Source organism: Sarcophilus harrisii, chromosome 1 (genome assembly GCF_902635505.1).
Source record: "Sarcophilus harrisii chromosome 1, mSarHar1.11, whole genome shotgun sequence".
Lineage (NCBI taxonomy): Eukaryota > Metazoa > Chordata > Mammalia > Dasyuromorphia > Dasyuridae > Sarcophilus > Sarcophilus harrisii.
This window is the reverse complement of record NC_045426.1, coordinates 561,387,996-561,409,683: the sequence shown is the minus strand read 5'-3', so window position 1 is coordinate 561,409,683 and position 21,688 is coordinate 561,387,996. Positions and strand designations below refer to the sequence as shown.

Below are 21,688 nucleotides of genomic sequence, written 5' to 3'. Positions count from 1 at the left end.
TAGTTAACTATCATATTGCACTATATGATCAGAGACAAGTCACTAATATCTCTGGGTCTCAATTTCTTATCTACAAAATGAGGTGGATGAGATTAGTGTTTTTCAAGCTGTGTTCTTTTGAAATCTGGTATCTTGAGTTCTAGAAATAGTGGGGTTTTGAAATTTTTATTTTTTCCTGGAAAAAGTAAAGATAGGCTTAACTGTGTATCAAAAATATAATTATGAGCAACAACTTGGGAGCGGTATGGATAAACAATTTCTATTTTTTGATTCAAAATTTCGTCTTCCCCTTTACTCTGAGGGCTAGTCCAGATCCCCAGATCTCCCAGACTTGCACTCATGGGTTCTGTCAACATACAGTAAGCCACAGAATGTTCTGTCCAACTGGTCTGGGAGAGGTTGGATGGAATAATCTATAATGTTTATTTCAATTCTAATATCCTGTGACTGAATTCTCACTTTAAAACCATAGAGAAACCCAATAGAATACATTTAAAGCACGGACACAGTGTTTCCTGGTATTAGCTAAGGTAAAGACAGTGTTATTTATCTATGAGTAGACAATGAAAGAGACCTCTTGGATCCCTATATTCTAAAGAGTTGTCCTCAGAGACTTAGTTTCCTCAACTGTAAAATAGGGCTCAGAAGATATAAGTTGGAAGTAAGAATCTGCAATCGGATCAGAAGGGGCTGCTAAAGAAAACTTGAGTGGGAGGCTCTGAGGAGGAGGGAAGATAGCTGTCAGTTACTTGTTTGGAGAGATGATAAGCAACCAGAGATATTGGGAAAATCCACTCAATGTAGGTCACAAGTAGAGGAACATACATATTGAAAAGACTTAAAATATTTAGTACTAAGGGTCCTGTGATGTTTCAGAACCAATATAAGGCCTTTTGGAGGTTTTAAATCTTTTAACCCAGCTTCTTAAACTGTGGTTCATAAATTCATATGGAATCTCTTAACTGAATGTGGGGATTGTGAAATTATGTGATTATTATCAGTAAATGTTTGATTTGTATACCTATTTTATATGCCTATATACCTGAGATCACATAAAAATTTCTCAGGCAAAAAGAGGTCATGAGTAGAAAAAGTTTAAGAAGCCTTGTATTATAAGATCCTATCTGGTTCTCATAGGTGGGATTTAGAAACTATAAATCACGTGAGAGATAATCTTGTTCCACATCCTTATTTTAAATGAGGAACCTGAAATCTCCAAATGTGAAGTGACTTGACCAAATTTTATATAACTTAGTGGAAGACTGGGATCTGAACTCAGGTTCTCCTGGCTCCCAGCTTAGTACAGCTTTATCACTCTGCCTTGCTTGGGACTTATATCCACATTCTTAGGCTTTATACACACCAGTGACTCAAAAATCTTACCTCTAATCCTGTTTATTAAGAAATTTACTTCAAGGTGGGTTCTCATTCCAAGACCATGTTAGAAACTGAGAACAAGTCTCTAAAACAGGCTCATTTACAAGATTTTCTCTATTTGAACTAAGGGAGGTCCCAGTGGATTCCCAAGATGTTTGCCTTTGGATAGGAGAGATTAGAGAAAGACAAAAGAGTCTTTTCTTTCAAAGATCACAATTCCATATTTGGGTCAGAGGGGTAAGACTGCCTGCTCCCGACATGTGCCTTTCCTTTAACTGCCCTCCCCTGACGCTCCCCACCTTTCATTCCCTTTCTGCCCTGGCATTCTCTATACTTACGAGTTCACGCACAGGACCACAATGTTTTTCCATAGATTCCTTGTCCCCACCACTTTCACAATGCAGACCTTCTTGGGCCTCCTGGAAAGTTCCTTCTCCAGTTCTGCAATGAAACAAGACCATGAGACCCCTCTGACAGGAAGCAGGAAATCTTCTGACTCCCTTCTGAGCTGGCCAGGTCCATTTCTGAATTCTGTCATTTTGAGAAGGGGAGTATGATTTCCTCCCCCAGAAGCTGGGATAAGAAAAGGGAGATGGGAAAATGGAACATAAATCTGGTAGAGTAGATTTGATGTTACTGCAGAGTTCCTCCAAAAGTGCCTGAAGCAAAAACATGGAAACATTATCAATGTGAGTTTTTTCTTAAAATTCTTGGTGAAGATAAGGTTTTATAATGACATCCCAGCCTACCTGTGCAATACTTAGGCATCTAATAAACCAAATCAAGCAGTTTTCTCCCCCTTTGGGGAAAGGAAAAAGTGTTCCTCAGAGATTCAGAACTCTGCCCCTCCTAATCAAATAGCCACATGTACCATTTGCAGTTATCTGTTTCAGGGTCTTGTGCTTATATTGGAAAATCACATTTATTGAACTTAAAAAAAAAGAAAAAGATACTCATTCTCCCAAAGCCTGGTATATACATATACACACATATATATATATATTTTTTCATAACTTACTCTCCATAGCCACAGCTTTGAAAAATTAGGTGTATTTTTATTGAAAGGATGATCAGAGCAGGTATGGTCAAATGGCGCTTTACCTCTTGGGGTTTTTTTGTGTTTTTTTTGGGGGGGTGGAGGGGAGGAGGTAGAATACTAAGGCCCAACCCAAAAGTTAGAAATTGAAAGCTATCCTGTTCCTAAAATCACAGCAGAATGGTCATTTCTCTCTTAATGATACATGTACTGCCTTTTATTGTCTAGAGAATCTGAGTTACCTTTATGTCAAATCTCAATTCCCTCTGAAGTCTCCTTGAATAAAACATATCACAAAATTGTGTCTTTGCCCTTCCAGAAAAGAAAAATCCTTCAGGACCACGTTCTAAGAAAAGACCTCTCCCCTCATTCCTATTTAGTTTACCAGCCTATTCACCCTTAGGTTAGCATTTATCCATCATGTCTCATCAATAGAAGACTTTGACTTCTGTATAACTAGTAGCTAGATCCAAAAGGGGCAGCTAAAGGAACTAGGGATGAAAGCTCTTGATGAGTTGTGATCATTAAAGAACAATTACATCAGAATCTATTCAGAAAAATTCTGCCCTTCCAAATAGGATCATAGAATTTTAGAGTTGAAAGGTACTTTAGAGACCATCTAGTACAATCCTCTTAGTTTATAGCTGAGCAATCTGAGACCCTGAAAATGAATTAACTAGCTAGAGTCATGGAGGTGTGACATAAATGGCAGAAGCTAATTTCCAGTCTGTGATCTTGGTAAACATCCTCACTATGTATACACTTACTCTACCTTCTATTACTCAAAGCATTTTGGGAATTCTTCTCTTGGGACTCTTTAGAACACACAGAAAACACACACATCCTCATTAATTTTTCTAGTTTTTTTTCCCCCAATATAGCTTGCTTCATATAAAATCCATTTAAAATTTAAATTCTTTAACCCAGCTTCTTAAACTACGGTTCACAACCTCATATGGGATCTCATAAGTGAAGGTGGGGATTGTAAAATTGTGACATTATCAGTTAATATTCATATCCATATCCATATCCATAAATAGATCAGTTAAATGATCCATTTAAATTGAACAAATCTTCATTTCCTCTCCTATATCTATGTCTTGGTATCCTCCTGTTTGAAATCAACTCCTCCCATCCTCAAAACTGTATCTACATCCATCTTCAACTTTGAGACCCAACTCAAGTATCATTTTTTCCAAGAAACCTTTCTATCTCATTTTTCCTTATCCCCATCTTAAACAGAAATGATTCATTCCTTCCAGGATCTATCAGATGATTTTATTTGACCTCTCCTGTTCTTAATAATTTTCTAACTTGTATTAAAATTATTTGCATTTGTGTCCTATATTCCTGCTGGACTGGGGTTCTTAAATATAGTAAATATGCTTAAATAAAATCTTTCCAGAGTCTAGCACAGAGCCTTGTACATAATGAGCACGTTGTGACATTTGCTAAATTGCAATGGTGGCAGATTTTCACACTTTGAGGATTGATTTGATCACAGAAACAGGAGAAAGTTATCCATAGTCAAGGCAATGGAATAAAGTAGGTGATCAGGTTGAGCAAAACAACTCTGGGATGCCCATTCCCTTCTTACCTCCACCTTTGAGGCTTCCTGATTTCCTGCAAGGCTCAATCTATGTCAGTAACTACAGGAAGTCCTTCCTAATTCAGCATCCTCTTCACCCAATAGAATGCAAGCTCCTTGAAGGAAGGGATTGTTTCTCATTTTGTCCTACCAGGTTTTTAATAAATGATTACTGGATAGGATAATTAGACCAATTTTCTTGTGAAATAGTTTCTAATAGCAATTCCAAATGAGTATGGTCCGTCCTTCCTTTCTTTCTTCCTTCCTTCCTTCCTTCCTTCCTTCCTTCCTTCCTTCCTTCCTAAGATAAAGAAGTTCTTTTCTCATAGCCTAGGTGTTGATTTGCCAATTATAGAGTAAGGAACAAACCCTCTCAGCCTTCTCTGCTATCAACTTAACACATTCAGAAATGCAAAGACAAAGTTGTTCAACCTTCCTTCCCACACAGCCCATCTTGTGACATCTTGTACTGCTGAGCCATGCCCCCTTGAAATCTTCCAGGTCAAGAATAAAACAACAACAACAACAACAAAAAATAAAACCGGGGTGGGGGAAAATCAGAGAAAGAGTGGTAGTGGTGGGGAAAACTTACAGTACTGAGGAGCCCTTAACATTTAGATGGCAACTGTAATTATTCATTAGGAAATAGAATTGTCTCAGAGAGAAGCAGCAGCTACATGGCACACTGGATAGAGCACTAGGCCTGAAGTCAGGAAGACTCATCTTCCTAGGGTCAAATCTGGCCTCAGACACTTTCTAGCTGTGTGACTCTGGGCAAGTTATTTAATTCCATTTGCCTCAGTTTCCTCATCTGTAAAATGATCCAGGGAAGGAAATGGCAAACTACTCCAGTATCTTGCCAAGAAAACCCAAATGAGGCTATGAGGAACTGGACACAACTGAACAACTATAAAAGCAGCCTCCAGTTTCTACTGTTTAGCCTGACTATTGCTGTATTGCCATATCAAATGCTTCTGACAATGCTTCAGAATCAAATTCAAATTCAAAGCAAATGTTTCTGTCAGAGAAAAACCTTACTCCCTCCCCTTCCACTCACTGTGTGTTCTAAAGTCACACTAATGGCCTTATCTACCTCTCAGCCATCATCCAATGGCATGAGAGTGTCAAACAATCCTATGAGTTGAAGCTTAGGAAAAAAAAAATATGTATACTGATATATGTATGTCCAATTATATGTATACTGATAACAATGAGGATTTGAGGATTTTCTTTTCTTTTTCATTAAAAATTATTTGAATCGGCATTCAAGCAGAAAAGGAGGACTTTTTTTTATATGTCCTTGTGCAGGAAAAAAAGGTGGGGGCAGATCTGTAAACTTGCTGTCTGAGTTTCTAGAATTTCCCCACATCTCACATTAATGTAGAAAGAATTTTATGACCTTCTTCCATGGATTCTTTCCAGCCCTGAGAGAGATGGTTTACTTCTCAGCTCTTGTTTTTCCCCCACAGCAAAATAAGGCTAATTTAATGAATCAGATTGAATAGTTTAGATGAACCTTGTTAAATAAAATATGATCTCCTTCAGAGCAGTTAGTGTTTTGGTAGTAGAAAATATTAACATCAGATACATATATCTGCAAAATTCTATAATAAACTCCCACATATTATAGTATCATAAAATCATGGCAGAGATGGAAGGGAGTCTTCCAATTCCCATTACAGATAAATTACAGATAAAGGCACTGAGGCTTGAGAAAGAGAATTAATTTGTCCCGAGTCATCCAGTCCTGCAGCTAGCAAGGGACAGAGCAAGGCCAGAAACCTAGATCTCTAGGCTCCTAAACTCAGAGCTGCTTTCACTCACTATCCCATTCCACACCTCTCAACTTCAATAGCAACATTTCCTAATCTTGGAATCCTACAATTTCTTCATCCATGTGGAAAACAAAGATGACTATGGTTGATTTCCCTTCCTTGAGTGAAAGATAATTCTTGTTTTATTCAAAAGACTAGAAATTTAGAAATGGATGAGGATTAATTCCTTCATTTTATTGATGAGCAAACTAGGCCCTAGAAAGGTAAGAGAATTTGTTCAAGATTATGTTATCTAGTAAGTAATACAGCGGGGATCCAAATTCAGATTCTTGGGACCCAACTCCAAAAGTCTTTCTATTATGTCACAGTGTTTTTCTCAAGTGATTTTAGAATGTAATTTTAAGGTGGAAAGATAAATATTTGTGTGCATGTATTATTAGTATATGTAACTTTCACTAAATTCATCCTCTGATGCCTTATCACAGTGTGGAAATAACCTTGGTTTTTGAAGACTATACCAGACTGGGGCAAGGGACAGACTCTATCTGCTGAGGCCTGAATTTCTCAGGCCACAGCTGCTATTGGTCAACTCTGTAAGGCCATCTCCCAAGCTGTAGAATGGTCACAATTTTTACTGATGGAAGGAAAACTCACAGAACCACACTCAAAGAGTCCTGAAGGGCTGAAGTGTGTGTGTGTGTGTGTGTGTGTGTGTGTGTGTCTAAGACAGAGAAAGAGGGAAGAGAGAAAGACAGAAAGAAAGGGAGGAGGAGAGAAAGACAGAGAGGGAGAGAGAGAAAAACAATGAGAGACAGACAGATAGACACAGAGAGAGACAGAGAGAGATGGAGAAATAGAGATGAAGAGATAGAGAAATGGAGAGACAGAGCGAGAAATGGAGATGGAGAAATAGAAAGAGAGAAATGGAGAGAGAGAGAGAGATAGAGAGAGACTTAGAAAAAGAGAAAAAGAAACAGAGAGAGACAGAGAGAGAGATGGAAAGATAGAGAGAGAGGGAGAGACAGAAAGATAAAGACAGAGAGAAAGAGTCAGAGAGACAAAGACAAAAAAACAGTTGAATCGCATCATGTTTGTCCTTTCTCTCATTTTGTTAAAGCAAAACCAGTATTTTGATTCTCAGCTGAAAGTTATCTTTCCTACCTCAAATTTCTCCTAGTACTTCCCTGCACTTACCCCAATCTCCTTACTACCAAAATCTAAGCTTATTGAGAGGTGTATTGTGTGTATGTGTGTATAAAATAAAAAATATGTACACACACACACACACACACAGATATATATATATATATATTTCTATATATCTTTGTGTCTTCAGTCTCTAGCATTGTACTTTGTACACAGTAGATACTTAAGGAATGCTTCGTATGTTGATGTTATAATTTTTTTGTTGTTGTTAACAAAAGCACCCAGAAATGCTAAATTTAGGATTATGTAAGTAGTCAATAAAAGGAGGCAAACAAGCCCAAACATAATTTTCAAGTTATTTATCTTTCCGGGGCCACTGGTATCATATTAAGGCCCTTCAGCACCTACATTACCATCTTCTAAGATCATAATTTATGTATTTTCTTGGAATCAGACATTTTTCCCGATGGGGATAGGAGAAGGGTGGTAGGGAAATCCACAAATTCTGTATCCTTTGTGTCACTGAAACAACTCAATATCTAGAGAACTAGGTTTTTCACTTGACTTCATAAGAAAATAAGGGCTTTTCTAGGATGCTCAGTGTTAAAAGTGCTAAAGATAACAGTTTCTAAAAACTTCAGTGAAAAACTTGAAACTACCTCCCTGCTTCACGCTTTCCCTTCCATTTTATACACACAATAGAAAATAACTTGATTTAGAGTCACCAGGAAAAAACAAAACAAAACTGAACTCCCTTTCTACAAAGCTGAGGCTGTTTTGTGTAAGGAGGACAGCATATCCATTTTTCTAGCGTGGTTTCTTGTCCTGCTATGTGTACTGTTTTTGTATTCTAGGGGACATAAGTTATTTCTGTTTCCTTCCCTCTTCCCAGCATCACTGTGCAATTCTGAATCTTTATTGCCTGGAAGGAACCAAGGCAATGGAAGGATCTAGTCCTTGTCCTAGTCCAACTGCTCTAGCTGGGCCATCTGTTTGCCTTGCTTCAGGGATGCCCCAGAGCACACTATTGGCTTGAGAAGAACATCGTGGCTCTTAGGAAAGGGCTTACCTGAGAATGCTCCAGAGGGAAGCATAGGATCTGTCCAGGGCCTGAAGGACTAGGTGGTGAGACCGCCAGCCAGTTGTCCCCTGATGTGGCCAGAGGGGAGAAAGCAGCTGCAGTCCACTCAAGATAAGGCCTGGGAGGAACCATCACAGTTCTTTTGAAAGTATACCACAAGAGTCATATCCTTTTCCCAAAAGTCTTTAAGGCATTTCAGGCTCATAGACTAATGGATTTTTAGACTCTGTAGGAAATAATTCGTTTTTATGTCCTTCCTTGAGGCACTGAACATAAAAAAACCCAAACCCACATTCATAAGTAAACTCAAAGAATTATTGGCTTCCTCCAACCCCTCACCCCCTCAACTCTAGATTTAGAAATACAAGTAATTAAATGGCAGAACAGGACTTCTTTGGAAGCAAGAAGTAGTTAGCAACCATATGGACCTCAATCTTAAAAATCCACCCAAACCATTTGATATTTGGGCCAATACTGTTCTTCTTTCCCATTTCCCCTCAGTATGCCCATCCTGAATACCTATAGACATTCACCAAACCACAGAATGAATGGCTATCTAGCCACATAGCTAGTCTTTCATGATACTTGATTACAGTCTACGTGATTGTGCCTGGAACAAGCAAAGCCCATAACAAGAATTCCAGTAGAAAACTTCACATTGGCATTTTAGCAGTCAGGTGAGACATGTACACATGTTGTGGCAATGATGTTGGACATATGATGATTTAGTCAATGCAAACCCAAGGAACTGGTTTGAAATGTTCAAAAATAAATCAGGCAAGTTCTCAGAGGAAATTCAACGGCAAAACCAGAGAAAAACACAAGACTGGAAACATTGAGTTCCTGGTTTTCCTTTTTGGCATTATTTGTGCAATATAAACCCACAATAAAGAAATATTCCAAGGCTGAGGTCCATACATATGTGTTTGTATATGTGTACACTCACAATATCAGACAATGGTCAACACAACTGGCTACACAATTATCTGGGTTCTCACTGATGGTTTCCACATGACAAACATTCTTCTAACATTTTCGACAGTATTTGGTGTGAGCTATTGAGAGACAGTTTAGAATTAGAAAAGAAACCTAGGTAAAAGAAAGAAAGCTAGAATGAGCAGCTGTTTAAAAGGTAAAACAGATGTGCTCTTTCTTCACAAAGCAAGGCAATAAAATGTTGAAATGGCGCAGATGACAATGCTGACTGACGGCTGGTGGGCAAAGAGAGATAGAGAAACCAGTGTGGAATATGAAGCTTTCCTGAGCCAATACTGAAATACCACGCTTCCTTCTTTAAATGAGATATATACATCTTTTGTTTCCTTTTCATAAGTCACACATGCAAAGATACTTTTTTTCTCAAGCCTCTTCTTGCAACATCTGAATATAAATAAATGTGAGCAACAATCACAAGGGAAAAAAGTCATGATACCATTTTCTTACAATAAAAAAAGGAAAATATACTGGCACAATTAAGATCAAAGGGGAAAAAGCGTATTTTTTTTTTAAATCTGAAAAGTAAGTGGGGTGTGATAATTTAATTAAGCAAACACCCCAAAGGGAATTTTTTTCAAGTCTTAAGTCAATCTAATGAAAGTCCAAAAGGAATGCCATTTTCTTAGAGCTAGTGGAGTTGGTTCTTATAACAGATTAAGTGCTTGATTTTTAGCAAGAACTCCTTGGAAATGAGGAGAAGGCAAATAAATCTCAATGGAAAACAAAATGCTGTTTTCAATTCTTGATTATCCAAATGAGCAGGTTGCTACCAGAAAGTACTAGAAACAGATGCTCACATATTTCCCAAATCCCAGGAGCACTGCTGTACATACCCATGTAGATACATACATTCGCCCCTCATCACTCCTACTTACCTTCTGAATAAACCATGAGAAAAATTCAACTACTTTAGCTTTTTTGAGGCTTTTTTGCATAAAATCAGCAACATTATATCTTATCTAAAGTTTATATTCTGTCTGCATATCTCACACAGCAGTCCACATAGAGTTGGTTCTTTTGTAAATAAATGCTTGTTGAATGAACAGAATCCCAGAACTGGAAGGGATCTTTGTGATCACCCAGCCCAGATTCCTTAAGAATCAATTCATCAACCAACAAGTAACTATCAAATCCCTACTATAAGCCAGGCACTGTGCTAGGCACTACAGAGATAAAGAAAAAGACACTGACTTTATGAAGTCAGTACTATTCCTCCTTCCTTCTCTCAGATCTCTTATTGTATACAACACACAAGGGATTCCACTTGACTCCTTAAGAATCAAATGAATTTTTTTATGACTATTCACTCACATACCTCCAATTCCAGAAAGGCTAGAGCATTTGAAGTGGATTTCCCTAAATTATTACTGATTGGCTGAATTGTCTGATATCTTTAAGTTTCACCTAGGAGTGATGATAAACTCAGAGATTCAGAAGTTGAAAGGACCTCAGAGATTATTAAGCCCAATTTCTTCATACAGAAGTGGGATTAAAGCCCCAAATGGCTAAACAATTTATACATGGTGACATATAAAGTTAATAGTAAATCCAGGATTTAAATTAAGTTCTTCTCTCTCCAAATTTAGTGCTCCTTCCTTTGTACTAATCTGCTTCTCAAAAGGAAGGCAAGGAGTTTGGGGTTTTTTGCCACTTAAAATATAGTTTTTATGTCATTAGGACTCATCAGCAATGTCTATATTTATTCTCTTAGATTCAGTAGGTCATAGCTCATTAGAGGTTAGATTTCAAAAAGAATTCTAGCTCTGGGGACAGAGGAATAATGTTCAAATTTTGCTTGTGTGACCTTGACAAGTTACCAAGTTTCCTCATTAAAAAATGAGGAGGATTAGACTAGATGACCTCTGAATTCCTTTTTCTAAATCTATGATTCTAAATTGTATATTATGACAAGTTTACAACTGGTTACACAGCTGGTAAAACACTGATGTAAAATTAAGACCAGAGTAGACCCAGGGTCTTATCTCAGGCACTGGTTTAGGTCAGTAGTTGTCAAACTTTTTGGTCTCTGGACCCCTTTATCCATTAAAAAATTATTAAAGATGTACTCCTTTATCCACCATCACCCCATCCCTAAAAAGCTTTCTTTGTGGATTATATCTATCCATATTAACCATATTTGAAATTAAAAATTATAAATATTATTATGAAAATAGCTTTGACCTCACAGATTTTCCCATGACATGATTCCTGGTCTGTATTTAAGGAACCTCTGGTTTGGATGTAAGGAATGCAGAGGTGCCAGAAAGGAAGAAGAGGCAACAAAATAGAACACTGTTTCCAGGTTTTTTGCTACCCAAATGGTTACACTAAAAAATACTATGAATAATCTCAGGAGGCTACATTTAAGGGGAAAAGAGACGGCCAGAGATGAAATTCTGAGATACGCTTATGATCAGAGGTAACTACAATAGTAGCAATAAGCCAAGACTGAACAAGTTGTAGGCCACAGATTTTACATCTATCTTCTGTAGAATGCCCTATCTGAAAATAAGTCTATACTAAGCTATTGATTAATTTTCTGAACCTTTTTTTTTGCTGCAAAGTCAGTTTCTTACATTAGGACGTCCAATCAATATCTACTGACCACCACAATTTGGGAGGATTTCAACCCACTTTCAAGTTGCTTGGGTGAACACTTATTATTTCAACAGACCCAGACCAAATAAAATGAAAATATTGAGCTGACAATGAAAGCTACTTAATAAAACAGACTAATAAATGGAAATCTAGGAACTGTTGGGATGTTGAGTTCTGGCCTTTCAGGATACCCAGAGAGATGCTCCTGCTTTCCCAAGACTCCAGGGCATGGCTGCCCCCTGGGCAGTGAGTATACTCACCCGGCATCACTCCTTTGATATCATTCTCAGGATTCATACGGTTTTTCTGTGTGAAGTGCAGGATCAACTTCTTTGCTGGTTCAAACTGCTGTGTGGCCATTAGCCACCGGAGGGACTCTGGGAAAATACTTCAAAGATATAAGACCTGTTAGTGAAATTTTTCAAATTCCTGTGGTGCTCAAAATACAAAAGACACAATTAAGCTTTCAAACTTTGAACTTCCTGGGCAGTGACAGGGTCTTATTCTATGTTTGAAATTGCACCTGGGGTTGGGGTGTGGCTTCTGATAAATTGCATATGATTATTTTATTTTTCCTCAATAGATAAAGTATGTATTATTTCAACCTTTGGGAAAAGGAATATTTAAGGAGTTTGTGAGAATGAAGAAGCATGTAGCAAATAAGTAATCTATATTTTACCAACTGTGGACATACCCCATCTCAGAGTCCCCAAAGAACTCCAGGGACAAAGAAATCACAACCTCCTGAGGTAACCTATTCCATTTTTGGATGGCTCTATTTGTTGAGAATTTTTTCCTTCATGAATCTTCTATCCATTAATCTTAATTCTGAGTTGTCAGGCTAAACACATCAAATATAATTCCTCTTCCTTGTGACAACTCTTCAGATACTTCATTGAAAACAGCTGATGTGTCCTTCTCAATCTTCTCTTCTTTATCAGGAATCCTCAAACTTTTTAAATAGGGGGCCAGTTCACTGTCCCTCAGACTGTTGGAGGGATGGACTATAGTAAAAACAAAAACTTTGTTTTGTGGGCCTTTAAATAAAGAAACTTCATAGCCCTGGGTGAGGGGGATAAACGTCCTCAGCTGCCGAATCTGGCCCATGGGACGCAGTTTGAGGACCCTTGCTATAGATATTACTGGATGCTTCAACTGATCCTCCAATCACATAGCTTCTAATTCCTTTACCCCTATTTAGCTCTGTTTAGCTTGCCAAAGCTTTTCCTAAAATCAGGGACCTAGAATTGAATGAAGTACTCCAGGTGTGGTCTCAACAGGTCTGAGTATAATAGGATTATCACTTCATTCCTTCTGAAACCATGCTTCAATTAAGGCAGGACATAATTAAACTAATTTTTGGTTCCTTTTATTGCATTATTGATTCATATGGAGCTTGTAATCCATTAATATCCTTCTTTGTAGCTTGTGCTACTGAAGTTGATTTTTTAAATCCAAGGGTGGGGGAACTTATTCATCTCTTAAATTTCACATCCAGTTTTCTTTTCCAAATATACATATTCAAGTATATATTTAGGATATTTTATATATCTATATCTATATCTATATCTATATCTATATCTATATCTATAAACACACACACACACAAACCCCTCATTTATGATAAAGGAGAATGAGCTTCAGATGGGAAATCTTTAATTCTGGATTCTAGTCTTGGCTTTGTATGTTCTTGGGTACTCTTTTCTCTTTGATATAATTAGGAGAAAGAAAGTTTAGATGAGATTTCTGAACTCCATGCCAACTCTATGATCCTAAAACTCATGGAGTCTTAGAATTTCTCACAGACCTACCTACTCTTATCCTCTACCCAATCAAGAAGGAGGGAAGAAAGAAAAGAAACAAACATTAAATGTCTACTATCTCATTTGATTCTTATAACAACACTTAAAACTAGGTATTATTATAATTATTTCTACTTATTATTATTAATATTTCTACTTATAGTTGAAGAAACTGAGGTACAGAGAGAATCCCAAAATTAGAAACTGAGTCTGGATTTGAACTCAGGCCTTTCTGACTCCAGGTCTAATGCTTTATCTACTGAGCAATCTAGCTTCATGAATCCCTTTTATAAAATCCCCTTTCATCAGTGGCAGGGAATTACCTTAAAAGAGATCTCACTCCATTTCTTTTCAGTAATTTTTGAGAGATTTGCTCCTAATGTTAAGCTAAAATCTGCATTCCTGTAGTTTTTAATCAATGATCTTACTTCTGTCTTATGTAGGCAAACAGAATTAAGTCTAATGCTTCTTGCCTTTGATAGACCTTCAAATAAATCAAGACAGTTATTCTGCCTAGAAAATCTGCTCTAGCCTAAATATTCTCCTTTCCTTCCAAAAACGCTCACATGGAATGATTTTACATTCTCTCACTGCTCAGTTATTTCTTCTGGAGACCCTGGATATTTGATGAGTGAGAAGATTGCTTTTCCTATTCTTAGGGACCAAGCAGAGAGACCACTTGATTATATTGCCTTTGGATATTATTATAATTCTATGGACCTTCCTACAGGATCATTTAAAGTATAAAAATTAGACTTTGTCAGTTTTCTTTATTCATGGCGCCCCTTTTTTCTTTCAGATTGGAGAGGATGGAGGTCTTCCATATTCTCTATTCAAAGAAGCACCTAGGAGAGCCATCTCATCATTTCTCACCTGGCTTCACTTCTCTGTGCTTCACTCCCCATGCTGGGTACTACCTCTTCTCGTTTATCTTTTTTTTGTGTTTGCATTCTCTATCAGAAACCAGCGACTGCCTTTTGCCTTTCTTTACATCCCCAAGTCTTAGCACAGTGTTGGTACATATCAGGCACTTAATAAATATTTATTGAATGACTAAGATACAGTCCAAGATCAGATAAGTTTTCTGGGGATAATCATATCATAGTGTTAACTCTGGATAAACTTGCAGTCTATCAAAATCCTTTGCTGTCTTTTTCATAGGAATTAATATCAAGCAATAGCTCCCTAATTCTATATTTATATAACTGATTTCTAAACTTAAATAAAAATCTTTACATTTATTACTATTAAAATCCATCTTATATTGTGTTACCCATTCTTTCAGCTAGTTGAGATTCTTTTGGATCCTAATTCTGTCATCTAGCATGTGAAATATCCTTGACAGTTAGTTTCATTTCATCTGAAAATTTGATAAGGATGCAGTCTGTGACTCAATTTAAGCCATGATAAAAATATAGGCCAGAGTGAAGCTGAGGACAGAGATCCCAGTGATTCACTAGGGACCCTTTCCTCCATGTGAACATGCAATTAACTCTTTGGATTCAACTGTTCAACCAATTCATTTCCATACTTTCCAGGCCCCATTTCTCCATCTTGTTTGTGTGGCTATCATAACAGACTCAGTCAAACACTGCTGAATTCCAGATATATCACACTTACAGCATTTTCCTGATATGTGGATTGAATAGTGTCATGAATATGGAGTGAAGGGGAGCACGGAATCCAACAATCTCATTTTATGCATAAGAAAATTGTATGATATCTTGCCCAGGGCCACACAGCTAACATGAATATGACATAGAATTTGGATCCAGACCTTTCTAACTCCAAATTCAGTGGACTGCTTCCTGTATTGTGCTTTCTCTCAGCAGTGAGGGAAAAAGATGGAGAAAGAAATTTGCACTGAATGATTCTATAACTTATTGTATCACAGACTCTCAAAATTGGAAAGAACCACCAAATCTTACCTTGTACCCAAAGAATGAATTCTTTTAAAAATATCTCTAACAAACAGGAGTCTGGTAATTCTAACAGATTTCTAAAATATGGCAGTATAGTACATAAAAAAGGTTTATCTATAAAATGATTCCTTCAAGAAGTTTGATGTGATAGGAAGAATGCTGAATTTACTGTCAGGAAACATGGGTGCCAATGCTGAGTCTGACCCTGGTTGTCTGTACCTTGGCAAGTCCCTCTCTGAGTCTCAGTTTTCCATCTGTAAAATAGAAATAATGCTTATGATATCTCCAAGGCCTGCCTTACTGAATGTCCTCCGTGGGGAAAACACTTTGTAAACCTTTGAGAATTATGAGTAGGAATTATCATTATTATTAATTATTATTACTGACACTCCGCATGCAGTATTTCAGCACTAGTTAAGGGAATGGAATCAAGCATAGGGATGCAGATAAATAAAGGAAAGAATGGTAAAGGAAAAAGATTCTTCTACTAAAGACTGAAATAACTCATTGGTAAAATGAGGTATAGTGAGGAAAGAGTCAAAATTGGAGTTAGGAGGACCTATGCTCTAATCCTACCTCACTTTATAAGTGTCTGATATATAATATATAATAATAATTATAATAATAATATGATATACAATATAATATATAATATAATATGTGTCTAATAATAATAACAGACATTTGTATAAGCTTGGTCAAGTCACAATTTCTTTGTGCTTCAGTTTTCTCATATGCAAAATGAGGGGGTGGAGTTTGACGGCCTTTGAGTTTCCCCCAATTCTATATCCAAAATTCTATAATTGGCTTCTTTGGCGAGCTTCCAGGGAAGTAGATAGATCTGGCTAAACATAGGATGAAAATCTGGGGAAAGAATGGAATATCACCATTTCTAAAATCAATTGGAAGGCTTCTTTCCAAAAGCTTTATTGACCAGAAGAAAAAAAAATTACATAGCATGCATAGTGTTGGACAATTCTGATCCCTGATTCAGGGAGAGAGAAGTATCTTAAAAAACACAAAGCAGCCTCTTGGGAAGTGTCAGATTTTCTCAACTTGGCACAGGGGGATGTTTCATTCCCTTCCTCCTCCATACAGATTCCCTCAACATGCCTACATTCTGCTGTTCAAATTCCTCTAGCCTAATGGAATGCTAGGTTCTCATGTTGCCAAACTCTGGTTGGGGTAGTTTTGTATTGCAGGCTAGAGCTGCTAATGGTTATTCTCAATTATGTCCATTCTCAAGTTGTGTTCTACTCTTGGTAAGGAGAAAAGACTGAGAAATAGGGACAGCACTTTGACACTAGAATCCACATTCAGCAAAAGGAGAGCATCCTGGACTGGGAGTCAGAAAATCCAGGTTCGACTTCCAGCCGAGTTATTTACTATCAGTCTGAACTCTGGCATTCTGGGCTTCAGACTTTCCTCATGTTTAAAATGGACAGGTTGGAAAAGATGATTCCTATGGTCTACTTTTGTTTTAGATTCTAAGATGAAAATAAATGTAAAAAATGCTTTGTTGTATAAATATTATATAAATACTAGCTATCATATCCTGCACAGTATGAATTGATTGTGCTCCATCCTCCCCTCTCAATTAGCAAATCAAAGTATGACTAACCTTTCCACATCTAAGAATCCTGACTAAAACAATGAGTTTATCACCAGTCCCTGAGTAGTAGAAAAAGTAAGAGAAAAGTAATTGAACACTCTCTGGAAAGAGTCATGCATGAGCAAATTACTTCTCCTTCCCCAAGTGGTCCCCGAAGAACTGCAGAGGCTGGAGAAAATGTTTTGAAAAATATCCTTCATTTAGTTGCGACTTTGGGATACACATTCTATCAGTATTCTTCTATCTTCAAGATGAATAATCTCTTTGACCAGCTGCAAAATGGTCACCAAGGTCACTCTTGTCCAGTGTGGGTTGAGCCACACTGTTTAAACCATCCGCCTCTTATACTGTGTTGTGGAGCCTCTCTTTGTGGATTCCATGCAGCTCATGGTATTTTTGCAGCTGGTAATTATCCCTGTATTACTACCCTCTGTGGTATTTAACCCTCCTGTATAACTGGAAGCAATCAGTGAACTGTTGGCCTTAAAGTAATCTCAGGATGCTTGAGATTGCAATGATATGCCACAGGGCCACATTATGCAGCCTTAATGAAATCTCTCCTGATAGGTTCATAATGCAATACGGTAGGTAAATTAAAAAGCAAGCCTGAAGTCTTAGAATATGAACAGAATCAAGCTACACAAAGCAGGAAAGGAATCTAACTCCTTTTTTACGTGACAGCTTCTTAAATAGTTAAAGATAACTGCTTTAGGGGAAATGAGGAAGAGGGGTACAGACTTGTGATTTCATTGATGGATGGAGCTTCCAGGAGGAAACACTCTGTACCAAAACAGGTCTCTGACCAGCAACACATAGTCTCCTGTGGTTTCTTGAAATGGAAAGTATAAGTGATTTTATTGAGATCACACAGCTAGTATGTGTCAGTCACAACTTGAATCCAGGACTTCTTGGTTCCAAAGCTAGCTTGCCTTCTATTTCATGTCATTCTGTCTTGCTGAAGATTGCCTTAATAAATCCTTGTTGGGTGGATAGAAGTTCTAAGGTCATACAGGTAGTAAGTGGCAAAGTTGGGATTCAAATACAACTTTTTTTACTCCAAAGAAAGAAATTTTCCCCATAGCACTATGATTCTATTCTTGTGCTATTAATTAACTAAAAATAAGGGAAGATATTATATATAGGCTTATTAATTCTCATTTTATTCTGACCTAGGGATTCTTAAACTGGAATCCATAAACTTAGAGAAGAAAAAACTCTCTAATTGAAATTTAGCATTTCCTTCAATTATTTATAAACTCTATTCTGAAAAGAGGTACTCAGGCTTAACTAGCTAGACAAAAGGCCAATGACACAAATTATCCTGTTCAATCCTGTTGTAATTATTTGGGGGGCAAGGGGGAGAAATTCTGATTTTTCTCATCTAGTGTTTTCTTAGAACACTTTTATTTATTTAACAGCTATAGCTAACATTTAAATAGAACTTACTATATTCTAGGTATTACACTAAACATTTTATAAATTATTATCTCTTTTGATTGTATCAACAAGCCTGAGGGTTAGATATTATTATTAGCCACATTTTACAGATGAAGAAACTGAGGCAAATAGAGGTTAACTGACTTGCCCAGTCATATAGCTGGTAAATATCTGAGGTCACATTTGAACTCAGGTCTTCTTAACTGCAGGTCTCACATTTTATCTACTGTATCATCTACAAATTTGAAAAATAATTCACCTATGTCTTGAATTAAGTTCGTTAAATAATTACATAATTTTATCCAAGTTATTGACAAAAATACTGAAAACCAGATTCAAGGATAGAACCCTGCAGGATATCACTAGAAACCTTCCCACAGGTCAACATTAAATCAGCATTTCTAGGGTTATCATCTAGTATATATTTTCCCATTTCATCTACCAAAAAAAAAAAAAAAAAAAAAAAAAACCTGTGAAAATATATAGTTTAAAAAAAAACAAAACAAATCCCAAACTAAGATTTAACAGTGGCCATATCCCAAAATGTATGTCTCATACTATAGCTTGAGTCCTTCACCTCTCTGTCAGAATTGGGGAAGATTCAAAAAGTCTTCTGGAATCATGGCTGGTCATTTCATTGATTGGTGTTCTTATATTTTTCAAAGTTTTATGTTCTTGAAATGTTATTGTTATTGTATAAATTTATATTGTAGTTGTATATATTGTTCTCTTGTCTCACTTTACTTCCCTCTGAATCGGTTTATACATGTTTTCTCAGTTTCTCTGAATTAATGCTTTTTAGCATTTCTTATAGCACAATAAAATTATATTAATTCATGTATCATAATCTGGTTAGCTATTCTCTCAATTGAGGGAAATCCTTACTTTCTAATTCTTTCTATCTGCAAAATGAATTGCAATATATATATATATATATATATATATATATATATATTTTAACAGCTGAATCCTTTCCCCTCTTTTTTTCATCACTTTGGGGATAGAGGGTTAGTCTTGGTATTGCTGGGTGAAAGTACAAGTAATTTAGTTTAGTCCCTTTTGGGCAAAGAACAACGGATTCTGAGTCACTAGATTTAGGTTAGGTTTGAGTTACAGCTCTGCTACTTATTAGCTACGTGTCTGGGTAAGTAAATTAACTTCTCTATTCCTTTCTTCACTTGTAAAATGCTAATAATGCCTCTATTACCTACTTTACAGGGTTATTGTGAGGGTTATAGGAGATAGTGTATGTAAAATGCTTTGGACAACAGCATCAAGTCCTATAAAATGTCACCTACCATTACTAGTGAACCCATTTATCTTCCTAGCAGTTGCTGCTTTTTGTCCTTGGTGCTCCACAGGTAATCTTTCAATATTATTTTGCTAAGTATTTCAATATTTGACTTTTTGAATTCCATCTCTTTTTGAAAATCAGCCTATCTGCCTGCCCCCAGTCCTATGATACTTTTCCTATTTTCCATTATTCCTCAAGGATTATCCACAGCAGTCTAATAATCTTTTCTACAAGGTGCCCCCCAAAATTTGATTATTTTTGAAGTTCTTGGGATATAATTAATATGGGTCAAAAAAAGGGAAAAAACCTTGAACTCATCTAGAATAAATAGCAGTGGCAGCTATTTGGCAGAGTGGATAGCATTCTTGGCCTGACATCAGGTAGATTCATCTTCCTAAGTTCAAATCTGGCCTCAGACACTTACTGGTTATGTGATGCTGGGCAAGTCATTTAACCCTGTTTGTCTCGGTTTCCTTATCTTCAAAATGAACTAGAAAAGGAAATGGCAAATCACTCCAGTGTCTTTGCCACAAAAACCTCAAATGGGGTCACAGAGAGTCAGATATGACTGAAATGAATGAACAACACCAAAAAATAAATAGCTAGATGCTTTCTATCTTCTCACTTGTTCCCACAGCTAGGTGGTGTAGAAGACTCATAAAGACCTGAGTTCAAATCTGCATTAGACATTTACTGTGTAGCCCTAGGCAAGTCATTTAACCATCCAAATCAATGTAAAATGGGATAAACTTTGAAAACCTTAAAGTGTTCTATAAATGCTATCTACTATTATTATCATTATCATCTTAACCATGTTTATTCTACCCTTTTTCAGTCTGAAGATCAATCTTCTTGACAAAATCAGCATTTATTAAATGCCTACTATGTATCTTGCATTAGACCAGGTGTTACGATATTGTAGAATGTTGTTATATTTGCTTATTCCCTTCTTTCCAAATGGGCTCAAAATTGGAGATAGAAGTACGAAGAATGAAACTATCCTGTTTGAAGTTTACATTTTAATAGAGAGAAGTAAATATGTAAATGTATTCAGTATAAAGTGAATAAATTCAAATCTATGCAAAGATTTTAATTGTGTCCAACTCTTTGTGATCCCATTCGGAGTTTTCTTGGCAAAGATACTGGAATGGTTTGCCACTGCTTGGCAAATTCTCACACCAGAGGCATTAATCCTCCCTTAACATTGCTATACTCAATGCCTGGCATAGAGTAAGTGCTTAATAAGTGCTAGTTGTCTGATTCTACTTCTATTACTTTAATTCCAAACTCTAAGATGACACAGTCACTTTCTCTTAGGGTTTCTATGGCTTCCACTTCACTAATTCCTCATTATTGGTTAGAATTAGATTCAGAGAATTCTCCTCTTTGTTTCTCCTAACTTTTGAGAGACAAAGTTTATCAGCAAGTCAAGAATTCTGCTTCTAGAAGATACCTAAGTGTCTGAAATATCCCATCACTACTATATTTGGCCACTTTGACAGTTGTGAGATCTTTATCATCAATGCAATCCTCCATAACTTTCTTGTACCTCAATAGTCTACAGGATACTACTTCAATGACATCACTTATTTTTCTTTTTTTAAAATATTTATTCAAATACTTTCAGTTGTGCATCCATTCTCTAATTTATAGATTTATTTTAATGGTTATCCAAATGCTCTCTGTTGTGCATCCATTCTTTAGTTAATAGATTTCCACATATCTGTTTCCTTGATATAAGGGTATTTTGCTTTCTCCAGCACTCAATTCTGTTGCTTATGAAGAAGACAATCTTTCACTGCCATCTTCCTATTGTCAATTTTATCTCACCACATCTCTGTGACACCCAGGGAGTAGCTTTTGCCTTTGTCCCCTATGTTGTAATTGTTAAGTTGGCCTATTCTCCTGAAGAAATTAATGTTACAGGTAAAAATAAAATGAATATTCACTTGTCTCTTGATTGTCCCCAGCCCTCTATATCACCTAGGGCTTTGCATAGGGCTGATGCATTTTGTTATTGTTCA

At 36.7% G+C, this 21,688-nt stretch overlaps 1 protein-coding gene across 2 annotated transcripts in view; it reads right to left on the bottom strand.

Moving 5' to 3' along the window:
* Nucleotides 1-21,688, bottom strand: part of SLC22A23 (solute carrier family 22 member 23) — a 264,081-nt gene that overhangs the window by 28,398 nt on the left and 213,995 nt on the right. For both annotated transcript variants that reach the window (XM_031946933.1, XM_031946932.1), the window contains exons 5-6: nt 11,858-11,985; nt 1,716-1,818 (exon numbers count right to left, since the gene is read on the bottom strand). In XM_031946933.1, coding sequence (XP_031802793.1) covers nt 1,716-1,818; nt 11,858-11,985 — 231 coding nt within the window. The remainder of the gene's footprint in view (nt 1-1,715; nt 1,819-11,857; nt 11,986-21,688) is intronic.